Genomic DNA, 14,435 nt, shown 5'->3' with positions numbered 1-14,435 from the left:
GCAGCCGCGTGCCCACGTCCATCATTTCAATCTCGGCCTCGCAGGCACTTGGCTCCTTCTCGGGCAAAGCCCCGACTCCGCGACCTGCGCCGGCGGCTGGGAGCCCCCAGGACCAGGCTGGCGGGTCTCCCCAGCCCCACCCAGGTATCCCCCCGCTTCTCCCAACTGCAGCCACTGGCCAGGAACCGGCCCGCTCGCACCTCTCCTGACCTCTCCAGCTCCAAAGTCGCCCCCCCACCCCCCGGCCCGGCCCCCTTCTCAGCGGAAGGCCTTAACTCCCTATCACCGACTGCCACAAGCTCCTAGGTCCTGGGACCTGCCCTTCTCCCGTTGCCATGGAAACTGCAGGCTCCCACAAGGCCAAATGCTGCTCTCGGGCGCTGGGGCCACCCCGCCTCCTGCACCCTCTTCCTCCCCTGCCCACGAGTCAGCCACCACCAGGCCCCACACCTCCCGCGGCTCTCGCGTTTGCTTCCTCCTCCGGAGAGACCTCAGGAGCGGCCACTCGCGCCCGCCCCAACCGGCTCCAAAAGCGAAAAGCGCTCTCTCCTCGCATCCCCGGCGACCCCGGGTGCTAACAGGGCCTCTCTCCGCCCCACTCGCCCCTAGACTCCGCCTCGGCCGCCAGACCGACCGGAACCAAACGCGCACACAGCTCCCAGCAGCCCGGCCGCAGCCCGGTCGCGACCTGGTCCTCCCCAACTTCAGCAGGACCTAAGCGGCGGTTCTCAACCTGGGGCTCCAACGACCCTTTCACCCGGGTCGCCTAAGACCATCGGAAAACACACAGATAATTACACATTGTTTTTGTGATGAATCACTGTGCTTTGATGATGTTCGATTTGTGACCATGAAATTGGGGGTCACCGCAACATGAGGAGCTGTACTAAAGGGTCGCGGCACTGGAAGGTTGAGAACCGCTGAAAGGATGCCTGAGCCCGGCCGGCGTGCTCAGTGGTTGAGCCTCGACCTGTGAACCAGGAGGTCACAGGTTCGATTCCCAGTCAGGCAAACGTGCCCGACTGCGCTGGACCCCAGTGGGGGGCGTGTTTTTCTCTCACTGGTGTTTCTGTCACTCTCTCCCCTCCTCTATGAATTCAACAAATTACATTTTTAAAAGATGCCACCATCTCCAGCGACCCCACACCCCTACGAGCAGGGCCCCGGGCGCCGGTGCGTCACTCACCGCGGGTCAGGTTCCGCCTCCCTCGCGGGAAGACCCCCGGCTCCCGCCGCACGTGGAGAGGGCGGCGTCCTCCCCGCCCGCGCGCTGCCCCGGGCGCTCCGCCACCGCCGCGCGCTGTGTCCCAGCTGCTCCGGCCTCTCCGACCCCCCAGCCCCGGCTCCAGCCGGCAAGGGCACCGGGCCGTCCCCCCGGGGGGAGCCCCGAGAAGCGCCGTGACAGAAAGTCCGAGGCGGCGGGGGCCCAGTGCCCGCGGTCCGCACGGCCGCCCCGAGGCCGCCGAGGCCCCGCGCCTGGCTCTGCCGCCGCCCCCGCAGCCCCCGCAGCCCCGCTCGCGGCCCGCACCCCCACGCGGCGGCCACCCCGACTCCGAGACTCCGCCGCGCTCGCCTACCTGCGCGTGGCCGCCGACGCCGGCTTCCGGCAGACCCAGAGCCCAGGTAACGCCGTCCCGCCCTCCAGAGCGGCGCCGCCCATTGGACGAGACCCGCCTCCGTCTCTCGGCCGACCAATAGCAAGCGGCGGCCGCCAGGGGGCGGGGCTGGGCGCGGGCCGGCAGCGTCATCTCTGGACGCCGCAAGTCGCTGGGAGCCGCCAGTTGCCAGGCAACCCCCCCACCCCGACCCCCACCCCCACCCCCGCCGTGTGCGGCGGTGGGTTTGGGCCCCACTCCGCGGCCTCTGGCCTGGGGCTCGGCGGCTCGGGCTGGGAGGCCGCCGGGTGCTGGGTCCCTTGGACTTAAATGAATGAACGACGCCTGTTGTGGTCCACGGGCATTCGTCTCAGACATTATAAATGTATATAAATTGTAAATGCTGTAATTTAAACTGTATAATGTTTAAATGTCACCAACATCACACGTGTGTTAAGGTTTCAAATGCAGTAGAGCCGTATCTGCAAGAGCGTTGTAAATTCAGATTAGTGTCTGAATCGAAGCCGGTAAAACTAAACATCTGGATTGTAGATACCCGAGTTAAGTCCTCGTTCGTTCATTCGGTTTTTAGAAATATTTAACAGTCCAGACACTTTGAGAACGGGAGGAAAGGAAGATCGCTTGTGTGGCCCACTGCTAAGGTGGGAACTGCAAAGGGGGAGGGGGTGACAGCTGGACAGGAATGTGCAGGGATGTCTCTGCAAGACACATACTCAGAATTTCTGGGCCACAGGTATGAGCGTGTCCCATTTTAATGACTAAGGAAAGCTATTCACACTGCTCCCACTGGGCCCTAGCCGGTTTGGCTCAGTGGGTAGAGTGTTGCCTGTGGACTGAGGGTCCTGGGTTTGATTCCCGTCATATCCGGGGTTGCTGGCTCCATCCCCTACAGGGGTCATGCAGGAGGCAGCCAATCAATAATTCTCTCTCATCATTGATATTTCTCTCTCTCCCTCTCTCTTCCTCTCTCAAATCAGTATATTTAAAAAAAAAACAACACACAAAAAAACTTCTCCCACTGGGTTTTATGACGCCACGGGAAAAAAACATAGCTTCCTGCCCTGGGCAGAGACGGAGCACCGACCTACTGCTCCGGCTTCACTCAACAATGCACGCAGACTCCTGACACTAAAGCGATTCATTCCCCCAACTTCCAACGAATATGAATGCTGGCCCTCTGTGGAAGTGTACAGTGCGATGTGGCTTACCCGTTTGACACACCGCCCCATGCAACCTCATGCCCTGTCCAGAGCCACTCAGTGGCACCTTAGCTCACGTGGATGCTCATGACAGGCTGGGAAGGCAGGCAGACCAGGGCCTTGGTACTTGTGAGTGACAAGAACTTGTGGATGCAAGGAACAGAGCGAGGGCTCAGTGCTGCGGAGGGACAGGGAGCAGGGGCTCCTGCTCTCCTGGCCTTGCACACCCTTGGACACAGGGTGCTTGGAGCTCCCGCGACACTGACACCCCAACCCCACCTGCAGGCAGAAGCAGACCAGAGGCAGACGACGATTCTTCCTGATAAGGTGTGGGTTTTCTCCTTTCGTGTGAGGATCTGGAGCAGCGTTGTCTAACAGACTGAATGCAAGCCACCCACCTGTTTCTAAAATGTCTCGCTGGTAACCAGTTAAAAATAAAAATGGAAACCAGTGAAAAAACTTTTATATTTCATTTAATCCATCATATCCAAAATACATTTCAACATGGAGCTGTTTTTAAGTGAGATATTTTACTTTGGAAATTTTAGGTGTTGCTTTCAAAACCAGCGTTTTCTCAACTTGGACAGAAATTTTCATGAGAAAGACCTGATCTATATTCAGATTTCATGGCTTACAGTTCATAAAGTGCAGTTCACATCCCAAGTTACCAACAGACTTACAACGTTCCTAACTGGATCGAGTCAATGGCTCTAACGCTGAACAGAGCCAGAGCTCAGTGCCTGCTGCGCTGGGGCCTTCCGCGTGCTCTGTGGGCTGTGACCACAGCAGCTCCGATGCAGCAGCATCACCGGGAACTTGTTGGGTCTAACCTTTCCGTGCAGGTGTCCAGCTGCAAGAATTCTCAGGGTCCACCCAGGCCCCCAGAACCACACTCTGGGGTGGGGCCTGCACTGCTCTAACAGCGCCTCTGGGCGATTCTGACGCATTTGGAACACACCCCACAAGAAGAGCACCCACTTGTACATCGGACTGAATACAAGCCCCTCCTCCTCACCTTCTGGGCTGTGAGCCCAGAGGAGTGGCTGCGTGGATCTGCTAGCCCAGGCCAGCAGGTGTCTGAGTGCACGGCTGGGTGACCGGTGGGCTAACTCGGACAGCACTGTCCCCCGCTTCCTAACACTCCAGGTCTCAGGAGAGAGCTCTTGCCACGCACTGAGGTTCCAGTCTCCGTCCCGCTTGGGGTCAGTGCGGTCACGGACTCTCAGGGGAGTGGGTGGTGGGTGGGGCCGCCCCCTTTCCTGAGCTCATGGCCACATCACTCCCGAAGCCCCACGAGGAAGCCAAAGTGCGACCACCTCTCTGCTGTGTAGGTGAAGCTTCCTCAGAGCCAGGGCCTGACACACAGCTCGGGCAGCGCCGCCCTGACCGGCTCACGCGGCCCCTTGCTCTTCAAGCCGCTCCCTTTCATTTGGAGGGAGGGAGTGGAGCAATGTACCCGCCTGAGGGTAGGAGTGCCCTCGGACTGCTTATCTCGCGGAAGGGCTTATGTACTCATTGGGGAAGGCTCGTTTCAGACCTTTGCCGTGAGGAGTAGGAAAGTGCCCGAGCGCCCACGTTCCCCACAAGGGCGGTGGGACACATGGACAAGCCTCTGCAGCTGGCGCAGACCCAGGCGTCATCGCCTCGCTTTCGACCTGAGAGAGAACGAACAACGACTTACTTCTTACCCGTGCCCGTTAACCAAGGCGCAGCGCACGCCGGCCCAACATGGTGCTGCAGAAACCCTCAAATGTCGCTGCTGGGCCATGGTGCTCCGTGCTAGGTGCTCGGGAGCCAGCTGCACCTGTAACCTGGGGCCCTGCCCCCTCCCCCACCCCCAGAAGCCACTAGGCCCGCGCGTGCCATCTGGACTAACGCCTGAGCCGCTGAGCCAGCCAGCGGGGTGGCGACGGTTTGCATTCAGAGGCTCTCGCAGCGGGACACCTGCACGGAAAGGCTAGACCCACAGTCAGCCAAGGCCTCCCCAGCTTCCCACGGAGCCACAGGCAGTCAGGGCAGAGTCAACCTGAGCCCACAGCCGGGAGTGTAACAAGCAAATGCAACCAAAAAAGAACTCCCATTTCTATTCCACAGCAAGTTTAGGCAGATGCTTCTACTGACCCAACGAAGTCCTCTGGTTAACACCAGTGAGTGGGCTCTTTGTGTCCCCCAAACGGCAGGTTGAAGTCCTAACCCTCGGAGCATGAGAGTGTGATGCAGGGCCGCTGCCGATGTCATTGTGTTAAGATGAGTCACAGTGGAGCGGGGTGGGCTCATAAGAAGGGGACATTGGGCACAGGGAGAGCACCGGGCTGATGTCTACAAGCCACGGACGCCAAGACTGACAGCGCCCACGCAGCGAGGGGAGAGGCTGGCACAGACTCTCCCTCAGAACCTCCAGGGGAACCAGCCCCGACACCCTGATCTCAGCTTCAGCCTCCAGAACTGGAACTGAGACGAGGAATCCTATTGTTCGAGCCACCGTTAGTGGTTCTTGGTTACGGCCGCCCCAGGAAACAACACAGCTAGACTCCAACTTTAATTTAGAATCCAACTTTAATGAAGATTATATTCATGCAAACTCCTGCATCCACCACTTGACAGAGAACAACGCTCCAGGCTGCTCACCGCCCTCCATGGGCGGGAAGCTGGCTCTACCCTCGTCGGGGAGGCGTCAGGCCCGCACCCCGGCTGGGACGTCTCACCCCCCGATGCTGACAGCTCTGCTCCCGTGTGTGCAGCTATGATCCAGAGGATGTCTGTGTTGAATACAGAAGTTGCCACGACACTGGTCACAAGCCACTGGCAGCAGCTCTTTCTTCTTACACCCCTTTTTCGAGCACCGGAAGGTAAAAACCTGAGAAAGCCATTTACTTCAGTATTTCAATTGCATCCATAAGCAATTCTTTAACAAGCCCCATAGTAAGACCATTAACATTTACCTAGAAACAGTTTTTAGGTACTAGGAATGAAGAGGTCAAGGTTTTATTCAAACATCCTATATAATAAAAAGCTAATATGCAAATCGACTGAACGGTGGATTGACCGGTCGCGATGACGTGCACTGACCACCAGGGGGTAGATACTCAACGCAGGAGCTGCCCCCGGGTGGTCAGTGTGCTCCCATAGGGAGCACCGCTCAGCCAGAAGCCAGGCTCACGGCTGGTGAGCACAGTGGTGGTGGCTGGAGCCTCTCCAGCCTCCATGTGAGATGGACATCCCCTGAGGGCTCCCTGACTGCGAGAGGGCACAGGCCGGTCTGAGGGCCCACCCCCCAAGTGCACAAATTTCATGCACCAGGCCTCTAGTTTTACTATAAAACAATGACTACTAATTAAGGAGACAAAGTTTTAATAAGTGATAAATACAAAAGCAGCTGTTTAGTTGGGGATTCATGTAGGGTGATTAGAGGTATTCTCAGGAAAACACACACACACACACACACACACACACACCTGGGGAGTGGGGACTGGGGCCCTGGGAGGGAAGGAGCCAAGCACATGACATCAGGCAGTCTCAGAGGGCTGCTGGCTCTAGGGGCTCAGGAGACGTGGAAGCGTCCCCACCGGGGGGAGGGAGCAGGACCATCTACCTACAGCCCCGGACACTCCGAGTCTGTGAAGGTTAAGAATGTCAGTGAAGAGGGGTGTCCAGCAGCCGGGGGCAGCCCTCCGCAAGGACAGGTGTGAGCTGCCTCAAGTGACCTGAGCGTGTGACACAGGTGCTGGGCCCCGGAGAACACCGATGTCGGCAGCAGGTCGGGGAGCAAAGAGCTCCTGAAGAACATGGAGCCACCCCCACATGAGGCGGAGGGAAGGACGCAGGTGGGAAGTCTGGGCGGAGCCACCCGCTTATGGGCCTTTGCTTTGGGGGACCCCCCCCCCCCCCCGAGGGCTAGGAGGCAGAGCTCGCAGTGCACAGTGAGAGCAGGGAGCGGCGAGGGCCAGGAAGGCACAGGGATGTTCTTCTCTCGGGTTCGAGGAGAAACAGGAGGCAGAAGTTAACGGGCCTTACGTTTATTTACTGTAACTGTAATTGCTGTGTATGTACTGTGACACGTTAAGGTGGTCGGTAACTACACATAAGGATCCATGACTGAGACTGAGATTTAAGCTAAACAAGAGCCAGTTTCCTGGGAGGGTGGGGGACGGGGCGAGAATGTGTGGGAGTCAGAATGGGGACAGGAGCTCCATGTTCAGCTCACACTGTGGTAAAAGGTGACGCCCAAACCCACGGGGAGACCCGCCAAACCCGAGATCTAACAGTGTGCGCACCTGGAGAAAACACAGTTGCCCTAAACGAACCACATGGCTGCGAGGTGAGAGGCGCGGCTGCACGCCCCATACGCAGGGGCACAAGTCTGTGAAGTCACACTGATGAACAGCTCGGCCGCCAAGCGAGCATGCTGGTCCCCTCAGCTTCCTCCTCCTGCGCTTCCCCAGGAGGTGCTTAGGGGGAAGTAGGCACTCACAGAACGGCTCTCGAGAACCACACTCACTCTCCACCGTGGGAGAAAGTGTGAGGTTCCCGTAAAGAAAGCAAATCTGTGCTGGCCGGTGCCTCCGTGGTTAGAGCACCGGCCTGCTCACCAAAGGATCACAGGTTTGACTCTTGGTCAACAGCACGTAGGTGGGTTGCAGGTTCGATCTCAGGACATCGGGGCACATGTGGAGGCAACCAATTGATGTGTTCCTCTCACATCAATGTTTCTCTCTCCCCCCCGCCCCCTTCCTCCCTTCCACACTCTCTAAAAATCAAGGAGGAAAAATATCCTCAGGTGAGGATTAACACACAAAAAAAGAAAGCAAATCCTAACATAGACCCGAATACTCAGAGAATGTGTTTATTTGATTGTAAAAGCCTATGCCACTCACAACACCAACTTTATTGGAGCTTCAGTTAGTACACAAACTATCAGGACGAATTCTGAGTGATGACTGGCCGTTCCCCTAAGGAAAACCCACTCACAGAGCCGACAGGGAACCGGTCCTCACCTTCTCCTTCTTCCCAGGACGGCAGCTACAATCTCTGTCCATGTGCTCACCAACCACCACGTCCGGGATCTCTCCCTTCTTCACTGGGACTGGGCGGTTACACAGCGGGCACACTGGGACCTGAACATCCTAAAATAATGAGCATAAGATGACATTCCAGACACAGGCAATTGAAACTCACATGAGAAAAACGCAAGATGGTGCAGTGCGTACAAGGCAGCCAGCTGCCTCACAACCCGCGAGAACACAGCTCCCAGCCTCACACGGTCAAAGCCGCCGCCGAGCCTGGGCGGGAGCTGAGGAAACTTCGCGCAGTAAGAACATGGAGGTGACAACTGACACCCGGAAGGTGACCGGTAACCCCAGAATCACGGGGCCTACAGTCTGGGGCTGAGCTGAAAAGTCACCCAGGAATGCTCCCCCAGCTAGCAAGTCTAAGAAATAAAGCATTACCACTGATCTCCAAGGCAGACCCTCCCTAGGGACAGGCGAGGTCAAGTCAACAAATGAAGGGAGCACCTGGGCCTGGTCATCAGTGCCTGTAAACATGAGTGTGTAAGTCACCTCCCCCACCTCCTGGAATACGACCTGGAATACGCTGGCGGCTCAGATGCCCGCCAGCACTGATCAAAGCATGTGACGCCAAGTCATTCCCATTTCTGCTGCCCGATGACGAAGCAGCAGAGTGCCGAGAGAGCTCTCCGAGGCAGTCCCCACGCCGCCCAGAAACAGTGCCTCCAGGCCGGGCGCCACCTGCAGAAGTCCATCGAGGGCAGTGCTGTCCGGAACGTCCTGCGATGGCGGAGATGCTCCATATCCACACCACCCAACAGAGCACAGCAATCACTGTCCTGTGATTACTCAACACCCGGAACGGGGCCAGTGCAACTAAGACACTGACATTAACCAAGTTATAAGGCTAGTGTCTATCTTGGAAAGCACAGTTTTAAAGAGTAAGAACTAGAATCTTTCTAATAAAGTATGATAAATTACCTTCTTGTATGCAAAGGGACATTTATGTGCAGCGTAGGTAAAATGATCTTTACAGAAATCTTGCTCACATACATCACATTTCAATGGAAGAAAATCTAAAAAAAAACCAACAACAACACAAAACAGTAAAGTGATTTAAGGACTAGAACAAAAGAATTATAGATCACTAGTGGTCTGGTTCACGGATTCGTGCACATGGAAAGGAAATTAATTAGAAGAAATATTTTAATATCGCTATTCTCCCTTTCTCTATAATAGAAGTGTCAGAGATGAAAGAAAATTAGTAAAATGTATATGAAAATAACACATAAATTGATTAATAAACAATAACATTATATAACAAAGAGATGATATAAAAACAAAAACGATATAAAAACATTGATAAAAACAATGACTGATAAATTTGTTAAACTTATTCTAATATCTCCCTGTATACCACATTAAGAGTAAAATCACTTTCGGAGTGCTTGACTCATTTCCCTTGTGATCAAGTATTTACAACTTTAATTTGAATGTCACACACTCTTCGAACTCGAGAGAAAGCAACATGTAACTGACCATGTGTGAAAGCAGGTTCAGGTAGGAATATTCCTACTCTGTCTAGTTTGTCCTGGTGATTTATTAATTGTCATTGCAAATGCTGGCATCATGGGAAACTGTCTTCGAATTAATTTAAATGAGAGGCCAGTGTCAGACGGGGACAAATCAATTCTTGGAATGAGAACAACCTCTCCCTCTGCAGATCGTGTTAATACTTCAGCTTCGATTATGTTAGGTCGCAATCTTTTGACAATAAATCTAGTACCATTACAAAGGCCCCATTTACTATTAAGATTTCTCAGTAGCATGAGGGTTGTGTCTACTTTCAATTTTAACTTATGACCCGGCATTCCCGAAGGAATAATACTATTAAGAAATTCGATGGGAAAATTTTCCTTCTCAGCATCATCCACTGAATCGATGGAATCAGCACTCAAATAGATGTGAAAATCTCCATTGAGTATATCCAAAATTTCTTCATTTATGAACACGCTCATTTTTAGGACAAAGAATCACATGCTTAGATATATTTTTATTATCTATAGATATACTATTTCCAAAGGTAGCTTCAATAATAGATCCATTACAAATCATTTCACAGGGGATTTCAATAATATCCATTCCAAGAACTTATATGTATCGTGCGTGCTCGAGTCATCGTTCATTTTTAAACGAGTGTCCAGGTGCACGAATTCATGCACACTGAAAGGAAATTAATTAGAAGAAATATTTTAATATTGCTATTTGCCCTTTCTTTGTAGTAGGAGTGTGAACCAGATTCACGATCGACAACGACAGACTGAAACCCATGTGTACGATTGGTGCCGGCGAGAGCTTTATTCTATATAAGAAAAGCCTAATATGCTAAGTGGCGGGTCGACAGGTCAACCATTCAACCAACCAAAGCGTACTATGCTAATGATATATGCTAAGGCTGCTCAACTGCTCACTATGACGTGCACTGACCACCAGGGGGCAGACAGTCAACCGGTAGGTTAGCTTGCTGCTGGGGTCCAGCTGATTGGGACTGCACAAGACAGACCCTGGAGCCCTCCCGCATCCCTCCCCAGCCCTGATCGTGCACCAGTGGGGTCCCTTGGACGAATTCGTGGACCAGGCCTCTATTATATACAAACTTGCCTAATTAGACCTGCTTTCTGATGCAGCTAAACTTTTTCCAGTCCAGTGAAGCACCCCAACTTCTCTTCCAGGTAACTATCAGCAACACAGCAGGAAATATCAACACGAAGCAGGTTATTGTTGTAGATCACGCAGGGAGAACCAAGGGTAAAATATTTAACTGCAGCCATGTCTGACTATATTCTGCGCAGTGAGAAAACCTGAAGTCATTTTCAAGTTCCACCATTTTTTTCAGTCAGGTCAAGTGTCTAAACTTTCTAAATCTCCATTTTCCGGCTAATGCAAAGAAAATAGAATTCCACTGAGTCTCCTATATGCCTACTCCAAGACTTCTGTGAGGATCAAATGAGATGAGGCACGGGAAAACGCTTCACAGACATTTGGTTAAATTGTAAAATGTCTGCACCTGGCTATAAAGCAAGTCATGTTCCTGAGCTGAAGAAACTGCAAGGAGGCTAGTTGCTAGGGAGAGGAAGCTGGGCGTTGCTATGTGACATCATTACCCAGCACCCACAGTGACCCCTTCCAGGCTGGGCTGGACTATGGGCAGCACTTTATGCCATGGGGTCTTGGCAGCGTTGTGATTCGGTGGGGTGTTGCCCGGGGGTGGTGGTGGGGCCTGTGTCCTCCTTGGGGGAAGCTGAGTGTTGGTTTGTTGGCATCAGCTCCGTGGTGCCATTTATTATATTTAAATGGTCAGTGTGAGTCATGGCAGCTCCTGTATTGAGCATCTGCCCCCTGGTGGTCAGTGCACATCACAGCAACCAGTCAGACAGACACTTAGCCTTTTATATATAGAGAGACTAGAGGCCCAGTGCCTGGATTTGTGCACCGGTGGAGTCCCTTGGCCTGGCCTGCAGACATCCCCCGAGGGGTCCCGGATTGCAAGAGGTCACAGGCTAGGCCAAGGGACCCCACTGGTGCACGATTGGGGCTGGGGAGGGACTGCAGGAGGGCTCCAGGGTGTGACCGGATCATCTTGCCTAGTCCTAATCAACCAGACCCCAGCAGGAAGCTAACCTACCAGTCGGAGTGTCTGCCCCCTGGTCATCAGTGTGTGTCAGAGTGACTGGTTGAACCAACGGTTGAACACATAGCATATTAGGCTTTTATTATATAGGACTAGAGGCCCGGTGCACAAAATCTGTACACTGTGTGGGACCGGGGGTCCCTCAACCCAGCCTGCACCTCTCGCAGTCCAGGACCCCTCGCTCCTTACCACCCACCTGCCAGCTGCTCCTTACAGCTTGGCTGGCTGCTCTTAGCGCTGGTGAGGCGGGAGAGGCTCCTGCCATCATTGTTGCGCTCTCCAGCCATGAGCCTGGCTTCTGGCTGAGCGGTGCTCTCCCTGTGGGGGTGCACTCCCTGTGGGGGTGCACTGACCACCAGGGGGCAGCTCCTGCATTGAGTGTCTGGCCCCTGGTGGTCAGTGTGCATCATAGTGACTGGTCGATCTGCCGTTTGGTGGATTGCGTATTAGGGTTTAATTATATAGGATAGGATAGTAAACAGGTATTCACCTACACTAAGTTCTTTATGACCGACTGTCAAATACATCCTTGAGGTACTCCTCATGAGAAAAAAATGGGGGGTCACGAACTTCACAGTGCCAGCAACATTGAGGAACCTATAAAACTATCTTTTCAAAGGAGAGTCCATCACGAGTATTTTAGCAGCGCACTTCTCACTTCTATCCACTTGGCCCTGGCAACTAATATAGCGGCCATTTCTCCCCTACAAAATAGCCAACAAAATACCCATTTCCTATTAACATCTCTTAAAAGTGCTTACCCAGCTGCTTGCAGGTCTCTTCTGCACAATGCTTCCCCAAGTCAGGGAACTCCATGGGGAGAAAGCGTCCCGGACACAGAGGGCAGAGTGTAGCAGCACCTACGAGAACTAGAACGTTAGGAGGAGCGCAAGGGCGGCTGGTGCTGGCCACCAGGATTTGTAACTTGCAGCTAAAGAGAGCAGGCAAGTATGCTCCGTAGGGACCGTTCATAAATGTCCCCGTCAGCCCGGGCCCTTCGGGAGGAAAGATTCACAAATTCTTTTCTTTCAACAAAGAGAAAAATGGGGGGGGGGGGGGCGGACACAAGTACCAGCTCATTTGGAATCAAGCCCATTGAGATGCAGTTTTTCAGTCCTTTCCCTTCCTGCCTTGTGGAGCTCACCCCAACTCAGGATTTCAGCGAAACCAAAGTTTTTCAAGCTAGCGGCTGCCAGTGGAAGTTGCAGCCCCGGTGGCGCTTAGGGCACAAGTAATTCCTTCTACTGGATACGCTTGGGCACATCAACAACCCTCCGTTACCAGGTGCTAAGTCACACTAGGTGACGACTTCCCCTCACGCATCGGGTTTTACTTAGAACTTGTTCCTTAACGACAATCTGGGGCTCATCAGGGAGGCGGCAAGCTGTTGACTCGCCGTGGAAAACGGAGACAACTGGAGAAGCCACTGCGCCTGCCCAGGCGCCCTCGGGACCGGCCCGCCTGGTCTGAGAACTCTCGTCCCTCCCAGACCTCAAACCCCGACGGCCTTCCGGACCGTCCCTCCGGGGAGCGTCTCCTATGCTGCCCCCTCGCGTCGGTGCAGGGTCGCTCCCTCCAAAGGGCCTCTGCTGCCATCCTCACCGCCGCACCCAAGCCACGGAGCCGCGCGCGGCTCTTCCGGGCTCCCGCAACCCTCCCGGGACGGTCGGTTCCCAACCATAGACCCGTCCCCTACTGTCAACCCTGGGGGTGCTCCGACCTCGGTCCCGGACACCGCAGCAGGGACTTGAGAGCCTGACCCGGGGTAGCCCTGCTGGAACATTAGCGCGCTAATCCGTCCCACAGGCTGGAACCCTGCTGCGGCCCCTGCCCTGGACCGCGGTCACTGCGCCCCGCCCCCAGCCCGGACCCCAGCCCCGGCCCCGGCCCCTGCCCTGGACTGCGGTCACTGCGCCCCGCCCCCAGCCCGGACCCCGGCCCCGGCCCCGGCCCCTGCCCTGGACCGCGGTCACTGCGCCCCGCCCCCAGCCCGGACCCCAGCCCCGGCCCCGGCCCCTGCCCTGGACCGCGGTCACTGCGCCCCGCCCCCAGCCCGGACCCCGGCCCCGGCCCCAGCCCTGGACCGCGGTCACTGCGCCCCGCCCCCAGCCCGGACCCCGGCCCCGGCCCCAGCCCTGGACCGCGGTCACTGCGCCCCGCCCCCAGCCCGGACCCCGGCCCCGGCCCCAGCCCGCGGTCACTGCGCCCCGCCCCAAGCCTGGACCCCGGGCCCAGCCCCAGCCCCAGCCCCAGCCCGCGGTCACTGCGCCCGGCCCCAGCCCCGCCCCGCCCCCAGCCTGGACCCCGGCCCCGCACCTGGCTCTCGTCGAAGGCCGGCGCAGCCGCGGAGGCGAGCCGAAGGTGGCGCAGCCGGGGAACGGGGTGGTCCTCTTCCGCGGCCCAAGGCCGAAAGGACGGGGGAAACTGGGCCCCAGAAGCGACCGCGGTCCGCCCGAGCCCGGGAGAGAGAGCGGCATCGCGCCACCCCAAGGTCCCTGCCATTTATTCGCGGCGGACGCGTCAGAGAACCACCAGGACTCCCGCGTTCCCGAGCACCCCGCTGACGACACCTCCGGAGAGGCCAATCCCGTCCCGCCGTTCAGGGCGCGCCCCGAAACGTCATCGGAAGTCCGACCAATCCCGTCTTGTCGCGACCGCGTCGGCCCGCCCACTCCTCGACGCCCCGCCTCCCTTCTCCAACAGGCGCGCAGCTTCTCGAAGCGCAGTCAGAGCTGCGCAGTCACCGTGACGCAGCTCCACGCAGGCGCACTGGGCTCACCGCCAGGCGCGGGAAAGCGGAGTCCGGGCGCGAGCGGCCGCGAGCGCGTGTGGCCGGCTGGCCTCGCGGCCCGCGCAGATGGACGGACCGCGCTGGACGGACCGCGCTGGGCGGCGCCGGCGGGCGGCGCGGAGGGCCGCAGCG

At 56.1% G+C, this 14,435-nt stretch overlaps 2 protein-coding genes across 3 annotated transcripts in view; both read right to left on the bottom strand.

Moving 5' to 3' along the window:
• CHLSN (cholesin) overlaps window positions 1–1,660 on the bottom strand; it is a gene marked incomplete at its 5' end in the record, with an annotated part of 63,182 nt that extends 61,522 nt beyond the window's left edge. Inside the window, 1 exon segment of the mRNA XM_081091734.1 lies at window positions 1,578–1,660. Coding sequence (XP_080947860.1) covers window positions 1,578–1,660 — 83 coding nt within the window.
• A 3,695-nt stretch (window positions 1,661–5,355) lies between these two features.
• Window positions 5,356–14,065, bottom strand: ZFAND2A (zinc finger AN1-type containing 2A). Of its 2 annotated transcripts, XM_081091115.1 has the most exons (5): window positions 13,829–14,029; window positions 12,274–12,372; window positions 8,803–8,897; window positions 7,810–7,938; window positions 5,356–5,672 (listed from the first exon to the last, which is right to left on the bottom strand). In XM_081091115.1, exons 2-5 carry the CDS (start codon window positions 12,326–12,328, stop codon window positions 5,517–5,519), a joined length of 435 nt encoding a protein of 144 aa, XP_080947241.1. In that variant the 5' UTR covers window positions 12,329–12,372; window positions 13,829–14,029; the 3' UTR covers window positions 5,356–5,516. The 2 variants fall into 2 exon arrangements, with proteins under 2 accessions (XP_080947241.1, XP_080947240.1); XM_081091114.1 differs by lacking the exon at window positions 8,803–8,897 and having other exon boundaries at window positions 13,829–14,065.
• Window positions 14,066–14,435: the final 370 nt, after the last annotated feature.

The sequence above is a fragment of the Myotis nattereri genome (assembly GCF_964212035.1).
Source record: "Myotis nattereri genome assembly, chromosome: 5".
Lineage (NCBI taxonomy): Eukaryota > Metazoa > Chordata > Mammalia > Chiroptera > Vespertilionidae > Myotis > Myotis nattereri.
The sequence above is the reverse complement of the archived record's forward strand: the minus strand, read 5'-3'. Positions and strand labels throughout refer to the sequence as shown.